General features: G+C 48.0%; 1 protein-coding gene across 4 annotated transcripts in view; it reads right to left on the reverse strand.

Moving 5' to 3' along the window:
• Positions 1-8,475, reverse strand: part of Ppp2r5c (protein phosphatase 2 regulatory subunit B'gamma) — a 111,270-nt gene extending 102,795 nt beyond the window's left edge. Inside the window, exon 1 of one of the 4 annotated variants that reach the window (XM_008825604.3) lies at positions 8,156-8,475. In XM_008825604.3, the coding sequence (XP_008823826.1) occupies positions 8,156-8,209 (54 nt within the window). In that variant the 5' untranslated portion in view covers positions 8,210-8,475. The remainder of the gene's footprint in view (positions 1-8,155) is intronic. The other 3 variants (XM_008825601.3, XM_008825602.3, XM_029559868.1) reach the window with 3 other exon arrangements.
• Between the last annotated feature and the right edge of the window lie 962 nt (positions 8,476-9,437).

Consider the following 9,437-nt stretch of genomic DNA (forward strand, 5'->3'; position numbering starts at 1 on the left):
GAGACTGAGGCCAGCCTGGTCTACACAGCGAGTTCCAGACCAGGTGGGGCTACAGAGAGAAGACCTCAAAAAGACTAAAAGAGCATTAGCTAGGCACAGTGATACAAGCCAGTAGTTCCAGATACATGGGAAGATTGCCAGAGTCCAGGACTTTGAGATCAGCCTAGGCAACATGGTAAAACCCTGTCTCAAAAAAAAAAAAAAAAAAATCAATCAATATGGAAAAGGAATTCATCCCTCTGGGATCTGACAGGACTTTTGGACGTCATACAGCAAAGGCCTGAGGAGGAGATCTCTGCATTGAGACACAAGGGGAAATAACGTGAAGTGACGCTGTGGAGATTGGTCATAAAAGATATTGCAACTTCTAAACTGAAAAGTTTCCTTTGACTGTAGTTCTACAACTCTGCTTCAAGAGTTAAAAATGTTAAGTGTAAGTTTGTAGTTTGGACTTGACAGAACTAAAGGAGGTGAACAGGAGTCAGTTACATGCTCAACAAGGCCATGGAAGTAGCACCTGGGATTATCAGATTATCAGGCAGATAATTTTATATACAATCCAGGGTATGGAAGAGATTTACTCATTCTAGGTGGCAATGTGGCAAGAGATAAAAAGGCTTGGAAAGTGAGAGACAGGCCATGGATGAGCTTCAAGATGAGCAAATACAAAGACCCCAGCTGTAACTGGGGTTAGTTGCTGGGCTCCAGAAGGGATCGCATGTGACCTACAAACAGGGTTGCTGTGGCCACCACCAACACTTGGAGAGTCTTGCAACAACACTGCAGATACCATTTTAAGCAGTCAGCCTGTACTTAGTTGTCTAGCCTTCATAAACACTGAGAAATAACAGATTACTATCCCTATTTCTGGGCAGAGAAATGGGCCTCATGTGCCTGCCAAGGCTCAGACAACCAAAGGTGGGCATTTAATTTTGGTGTGTTTTATCTCCTAGTGTGCCTAAAGCCAATAAGTAGGCTATAAACATCAATAAAACATACATTCCAGGCCGGGTGTGGTGGCGCGTGCCTTTAATCCCAGCACTCGGGAGGCAGAGGCAGGCGGATCTCTGTGAGTTCAAGGCCAACTGGGGCTACAGGGAGACCCTGTCTCAAAAAGACAAAAACAAAAACAAAAAACCCATACACTCCAAAACTCCATTGGTAAGTCAGACGGTCACTATGAGTTAGGGACTGGGGGCACGACTGCCAACAAAGAAAACCACCACTTGATTTGATACTTAGGAAACTATTTAAAAATATATATTATTTTTATTTTACGTGTATGATTGTATCGCCTGCATGTATGTGAGTGTACCCGTGTTGTGCAATGCCACAGAGATCAGAAGAGGGCTTCGGATTCCCCTGGAACTGGAGTTGAGTACGGTTTGTAGCTGCCATGTGGGAATCAAACCCGGGTCCTCTGTAAGAGCAGTCAGTGCTTTTAACGGCTGAGCCATCTCTCCAGCCCTCAGGAAACAATGTTTAAGCCATTATATTCCCTTCACATGCTTTTTCTAAAGCATAACCTTTTCAAACATTATGGAAAACTTAAAACGTGTGTAGAAGCCAAATGGACAGAAGTCATTTTCTTCCCTAGATCCTACAACTGTTTACATTTAGCATGTTACTTTAGACTTAAAGTTCTCTTTACCACTCCAGTAAGGTACAGAGATTAAGATACTTCACTTGTAAATACTGCAGCCTCGACTCCCTGCCAGGATGGTTAGGGTCTACAGAACCACCTTTACCATACCTAGAAAGGGAGACTAACCCTCAGCTCCGGGGTCTTGCTGCCCTGAACCACTGTTACAGGTTTGACAACAAGGTCTCACATTGTAGCCCCAGACTGGTCTTGATCCCAGGCTAGCGTCGAATTTGTAATCCTTTTACATCATCCTTCCCAGTGATATAATTGCAGACGAGGGCTACCACACCCTGCTTGATTTTGTATTTTTTAAATTACATAAATTTTTTTGTGTATGTACATGTATGTATGTGTGTAGAGGTCAGAGGCCAACTTCACAGAGTCAGTTCTCTCCTTCCACCATGTGGGTCTCTGGGACTGAACTCAGGTCATCAGGCTTAGTGCCTGGCGCCTTTATCCAATAAGCCATTTTGCCCATCATGTGACTTTGTATTTTTTAGAATAGGAAGCTGGTCTAAGGGCTGGAGAGATGGCTCATAGTTAAAAGCACTGGCTGCTCTTGCACAGGACCTGGGTTCAGTTCCCAACACGACCCCAGTTCTGGGGAATCCAAGGCTCTCTTCTGGCCTCCACAGGCACTGCAGAACATGGATGCACTTACATACACGTAGGCAAAACACTCACACACATAAAATACAAATCAATCAATCTATCAATCAATCTATCAATCTATCTATCTATCTATCTATCTATCGATCGATCGATCGATCGATCGATCGATCGTCTCCCTGTAGTCCCATCTATCTATCTGTCTGTCTGTTTCACTGTAGTTCCAACTGGCCTAGAACTCACTATGTAGACCAGGCTGGCCTTGAATTCAGAGATCAGCCTGGGATTAAAGGCGTGTGCCACCACGCCCGGCTATACAAATAAACTTTAAAAGAAAAAAACAAGTTGATCTAGAGTTATTCGTTGCATTTAATATTATAGCTCTTTGGTCTTTATTTTTAAACTAGAAGGATTTTTGGTTTATGAATAATTCAAGGACCTAGAATGTATCTGCTCTCGTAGATGTTGTATCCTTGCTCACTTAGCCAATGCCTTTCCAAGATTCAAAAGGAGGGCTTAAAAAAATTACATTTCAAGTTTTTATTTTGTGCCTGTGTGTGTGTGGGGTCAGAGACAGCTGGCAGGAGTCGGTTCTCTCATATGGTCCCAGGAATTGAAGTCTGGCTGCCAGGTACCAGGCCCTGTGATAGGCTCTTTTACCTGCTGAGCCATCTCACGGCTGAGGTTTTTGTTGTTTGTTATGTTCGTCTGTTTTCTGACACAGAATCTTGCATTACAGCCTGTGCTGACTTTGAACTACTGTTACCCCAGACTGGCCTTGACCTGACAGCAAGTCTCTTGTCTTAGCCTCCTGAGTGCTGGGATTACTGACATGAGCTGGTTTAAGAAAATACTTTTGGGGGCTGGAGGCTTTTGCAAAGGACCCAAGTTCAGTTCCTAGTACCCATGTCATGTAGCTCACAATAGTCTGTAACTCTGGTTCAAGGGGGATATGACGCTCTCTTCTGGCTTCTGAGAGCACCCACACTCATGTACCCACACACACACACACAATTTTTAAAAATCTTTTTTGGGGGGTCTTTTGGAGACAGGATTGCCCTGTAGCCTCAGCTAGCCTGGAACAGGCTGGCCTTGAAGTCATAGAGATCTACCTGCCTCTGCCTCCTGAGCACTGGGATTAAAGACATGTGCCACCACCCTGGCACTTTTGAAAAAAGTGTGAGAAATTATCCCTTAAAATGCTCCACTTGGTGCTAGGTACCGTTGGAAGCAGTGGGCCCTAGTGGCTGCCCTCAGGGGGCAGCAGGCACACTGAGCAGGTTGCTAAGGGAGGAGAGAAGGGGCTTTCTTCCCCACATAAGAATGTCTGTGAGACTACCGCAAACCTCGCTCAGGTGAGAAAGGAATGTTGCAACCACGTTACAGGACATGTTCTACACTGCAGACAGTGAGAACCCAGGGCTACAGGAGCATTCCCCGACCCTGCTGCCCTGCCTTGGGCCCACAGCATCCTCTGTGGTTCTGGAGAAGGACACAGAGAAATAGAAGTAATAATGCCTTGCAGTTCCGGGAAGGTTCAAAGAGAGCACCAGGCCGGATGGATGTGGCCTCAGTCCTGACACTGATGGTGCTCACTCAATGCCCCTTCTTCCTCTGGGACCCACACCTGCGGCAGGCAGCCCCATACTGAGCCCTCAGGCCAGGTGACACTGAGGATGCGAAAAAATAATAACTGTATTTTCAAAAGGAAGCAGAAGCACGATGCACCTTGTCTCTGATTTGCCACTTCTCCTAGGTTGAAGTACAGCACCCCCTCTACTTACGTACACCCCCTCCCCTTGCCCTCTTCCCTCAGACAGGGTCTCATGTGACCCAGGCAGCTTTTGAACTCACTATGTAGCCTTAAAGCTCTGTTTCTCCTGCCTCCATCTCTGGCGTGCTGTGAACCACATCTTATGAGCTGCTGGGGTCCAACCCAGGGCTTCGAGCATGCCACAAGAGCACTCAACCGAGCCACATCTCAGCCTTTTCTCTCACTTTTCTGCACGATTAACATATTAAAATTTCAAGATGCAACTTTGCTGTAAAGTAAAAACCCCAAGTTCAAGGGCAGACCTAACTATTGCAAAGGTGTGCAGACTTCACAAACACCCCTCCCCCAGGGGCCGTCTGTTATTTTGGTTACCTTCCATACCACCAAGAACACCAAAGACAAATGCTCATGCCTCACCACAAGAACAGGTGCACCCTACAGTCTCTGCCCAGGGCTGCGGTGCCACGGCGGCATGGTTTGTGAAGTAACAGCCCCGTCAACCCGGTGCACTCTTCAGAGAACTAGTTCCCTTCCTCGCTCTTTGGAAGTCTCATTAGAGCATTTTCCCTCCCTTGTTTTGGGGGTAACAGCAGGTCCCATTCTTGCTAGACTTCACACACCTCATGCCATATAGGTGTGTACTGAATTCAGTCACCCATGCATGCTGAGGGCTATTGCTGTCAACAAGTCATCATATTTGGGGTAGTGGGAAATGGAAGCCAGGGGTGAGGGTGGGGAGTGGGGTTGACATCTTCACTTGCATCCTGCACAGTTTTTCTTTAAATTCTTAGTGGTGAGGTGAAGACCAACCAACTGGTGACTCAACAAGCACTTCTGAGAAAACAGGGTTCACACACTTAGACCTTCACTTCCCAGGAGAAACAGGCTACCATAAAAAGAAGGACTTAACTCTACAGCTGTACCCCCCGATCCCCGGCTTTCAGACCATCACCCAGGAATTTTACTAATGACCAGTCAGCACAAGATGACAGCAGTTAAGGACTTTCTGGAGGCCCAGGATGGAAGCCAGCAGAAAGAGGCTTCAGGCTGGTCTCGGTTGCCTCTCTGGCCACTGGCATCCTTCTGACTGGGTTTTTTTCCCTGCCTTAAATCCTGCCCTGAGGTGGGTGGGCTGAGCTCTGGGAGCAGCCACGGAGGGCAGGAGAGGCAGTGCTGGAGGCCTCCGGGAAGCACACTTTACTAGTCTTCATAGGCAACTTAGACATGGCGCAGTAGCCTGGTACAGGCCCGCAGCCTATGGCCCACGCCATCTGCTTGTGTAAACAAAGCTTTGACAGATGAGCAACTGGCCTGCTCCTTTACCTCTGTGGTTGCTTTTGCTTACAGGGTCAAAGATAATTATAGTTTGGACTTTTTCTGAGAAAGTGCCAATTCCAGCCTGAACCTTTGTTGTCTAATTGGACAACCCTTAGCTGACACCTATCTATCTAAATTTAAAATAACTAAAACAACAAATCTGTTTCTCATCTGTACACTTCAAGTGTTGGAAAGTCACGTGTGGCCGCTGGCTAACACAGTGGATAGCAGAGAACACATTCCCACCACAGCAGACTACTCTCTTAGACAGAGCTGTAAGTGCAGGATCTAGGTAGGTAGGGCTGCACAAAGTTAAAATATATCCTTTCCACACTTCAACTTTTTGGAAGGGAAAAGTACCACATTAATCACAAGTTTCATACTACTGGGTAGACAGCAGCTATCACACTAACTGGGGCTGCACATCAGATTAGCAGTGGTGTTTACTGACTTGACTGTCCTTCCCCCAGTAGAACACACCTCATGAAGACTAGGTCACTGAGCCTGCTCGTATTCCAAGTTAGGATCAATCTGGTACATGGTACTGACAAACACAAGGTCTGCAAAATGAGTAAGAAGTAAACTCTGGGTGCAAAAACCTGTCATGCAAAAAGCGGCCACTGAATTGAAAAGACAAGGCACTGGGAAAAAATCCATGATGGTAATCTTCTTGCAAAATGTTTTACAAACAGCCACAATTGCCTCTAGAAATTATTTTAAAAACTGCAAACAAAACAACTGGATATGGACTCTGGTCCCACCACTTAAGGGCTGTGGAACCTTGGGCAAGTTATCTTCCGTTTTGGCTGAAAGACCCTCTGCCTTTAAAATGTGTGTGTGTGTGTGTGTGTGTATATAATTTTTTAAAAAATTTTATATGTATGACCATTTTGCCTGTGTGAATGTAAGTGCACCACGTGTGCCTGGTGTCTGTGGAGGCCAAGAGAGGACATCAAGTTGCCTGGAACTGGAGTTAAGGACAGAAATTAGATGCCAAGTGGATGCTGGGAACCCAGGTCCTCTAGAAGAGCTGAGCTAACCCCAAGACCCTCTCTCTCTGCTTTAAAGGGAAGGCTGAGCCAGTCAGGTATCCCTGTGTCCCTCTTCCCAGCACCTGCACACCCAGGGGCCCCCAACCCCCAGAGGGAGAGTTTCCTGTCCTCTGTCTTACTCCAGCAGGGCTCCTTTGAGGAAGGGGCTGTATGTTAGTCATTTTTAAAGATTTTCAGCACTTGGTTTGAAGTAGTTGCTACTCAGAAATTGAACTAAGAATCAGCCCAGTAAATAAGACATATTTTGTTAAACCTCACATTGACGTTTCAGCTTTAAGAAGTCTTTAAAGTAAACAAAGTTCTTTAAGGTTTGAAATTAGAAACTAACCTTGCTGTTTGAGTTAGAAGTTAGTCTTGGGTTGGTACAGATTACCCCTTCTTAAAAACTCAAGTCTCTTTCAGGGTAAGGCACTTCACTAACTCCAATTATACAGCAAACAACCAAGAGGAAAACATCCAAGCAGGCACAAAAAGGTTTTAGAGCTAACTACATGTGACTGGTCCCCACAATTAATGATTCTATTTATAAAATATAAAATCAATTCTACTTCAGAATAAATCAAATTTTTTCTGAATAAATTCATAATTCAAAAAGAAGAACTAGCACATTAGGTATTTAATAAAAACCAGAAGGCTCATCAACCAGAAACCAAAGGACCTTACATGCATAAATACTGACCACTTGCCTGTAATCACATCATTGTGCTAGGCAGCCAGTGGTTTGGATCTAGAACACCCACAGTGCACCTGTCCCCGTCCTCCTGGGCCCTGCAGCTAAGCCCACCGCTCGGAGTCACCGGTGGCCACTGTGGATGCTGACTTCTTCCAGCCTTCTCCAGGGGTTTGCAGAAAGGCTACAGTCGGCTCTGACCGGACGGGCGCCCCTGGGCTGGTGTCCTCCTGGGGCTACCCCAGGACCTGAGAACCCTCGTCAGCGTTCAGTCACAGCGACTTGTTGGTCACCTGCGATCTGCCCCCCCCACCTTCCTCACGGGAGGTTCTGAGCATAAGTCTTTTGTCAGAGCACAGCTGTGCCATGTACCTTGGAGTCATGAGACCCAGCTGCACACCCATGTGCTCTTTCACCCAAATCACGAATCAAAAAATTTACATAACAAATACCTTAAAATATCAAATAAACATGAGCAAGCTTGATAGCAACAGTTTAATAACAACATTGGTGCTTCTAAGGTAATTCCAAACACCGAATATGTACAAACTGTCGAGGCAGGGGAGGCTTAAAACAGCGAGCCACAGACTCGGTGGAAACTTGTTGCCATTTTGGATTTTAGTGGGAACTGGCCACCCCGACCTTGTACGTGCGTCCCTAATATTCCATTAACCCTAGCGCTGACTTAGGCCGTTCCGACACCCGCGAGCGTGCGCTCCTCCCGGGCGCAGGGCGAGCATGGCCTCGGGAAGGAGGCAAGTTGCGGCTGGTCTGCAAACCCGCGGCTCCGCACCTCACTCGGACCGGAAGCCGCGGACAGGTTCCCTAGGCTCAGCCGCCGCCCCTCCCCCACGCGCCCTCCCGGCAGTGACTTCACATCCTTTGACATCAGCACAGAGGAAAGGGGGATGGGAGGGCGGCGGAGCGCAGAATGGACGGCCAGCTTCGAACCCGCGTCGGGCCTCGGCGCCCCTGCCCGGCCCGGAGGGACCCGCAGGCTGCGCCCGAGGCTGCGCACGGCACCCACCGCGCGGCCCGCTGCGCACGGCACCGCGCCGCCCGCACAGCCCGGCCGTGCACCCGCTCACCTCGAATGTGGACGAGGGCCACGGGCGGGAAGGGCCCGTTGGAGCCGGCCGCATCCACCACCATCCCGCTGCCCGCCCTGTTACATGTCAACATCGAGGCTCCCGCGGGAAGGGCGCGCGCTCCTCACGGCGAGAGGCCGGCCTCCATTTTAGTTTTTAAAAAAAGACAAACTGGAGCTCTCCGCAGCTGGAGGGAACTGGCTGCTCGTGACGTCAGCGGCAGCGAGCCCGCGGATTGGCCGGAAGCTGCAACTTAAAATGACACTGAAAAAAACCTGCGAGCGGAAGAGCGTTCGCCCGGCTGTCAGCGGGGCTTCGAGCCGGCGTTCTGCCTCCCGCAGTCCTCACTTCCCGGAACCCGGCCAGGACCCGGACTCGGGGTCGGCCCCGAGCCGCGACCCCACGCACCCGGAAGCACGCGCACGCAGGGTTCCCTGGCCGCGCCCGCACCCGCGGGACTCGGCACCGTCCACCGTGCACTTCCAGGGCCCTGACCTTGTTATTTACAGGACCAGGGGTCAAGTCCAGGGCCTCCTGCCCCTGCGCAAACTCCACCACTTAGCCCTCGTACTTACTTTAACATCTCCGTCTCATGTAATCTGGCAATCCAGTCTTTAAAAAGGAAACGGCTATTTAAATATTGCAAAATTCAGATACCTCAGTTACGACTCGGCTATTTAAACTCTGCAGAATTTAGGTTCATTAGGTGTAACTCTGTTCAACTTCCTCCCCTTCTACCAATAGGGCAAGTTAGGACCTTGTAATCACCACACATGCTTTCTTCCTGAGACCTAGTTTCCACACTCCCTGGAAAAATTAGATTTAAAAATCAACGGAAGATACCCGCTGCTTTGTGACCAATACCAGAAAGTGCTACAAAGAAGATAATTTATTACATGGCTATGGGGATTGAATGAAGGCAGGACGTGAAAGGGGCGCAGGATAAAACAGCCAGACTGGACAAACACTACGCTTTATCTTATGCCCTTTGTCTCTCTGTGTGTGTGTGTGTGTGTGTGTGTGTGTGTGTGTGTGTGTGTGCGTGTGAAGGTCATGGGACAATTGTCAGAGTTACTAATAAGATATTAATATGTTAGATTCCTTAAGGCTTGTTTTCTTTACATTTAAAATGAAGATCTCACACACTTCTGTTACGCTCCTATTCACATTTTAGTCTCTCGATTTCAAAGGTAATGTGAAGGCTATTCTCAGGACACTTCCGAACTGGAGCATTATCAGGATGTTGGCTACTACTAATGCTAAAGGAAACCAAAGAAACTAT

This window comes from Nannospalax galili, unplaced genomic scaffold (genome assembly GCF_000622305.1).
Source record: "Nannospalax galili isolate Female #2095 unplaced genomic scaffold, S.galili_v1.0 scaffold188, whole genome shotgun sequence".
Taxonomy (NCBI): domain Eukaryota; kingdom Metazoa; phylum Chordata; class Mammalia; order Rodentia; family Spalacidae; genus Nannospalax; species Nannospalax galili.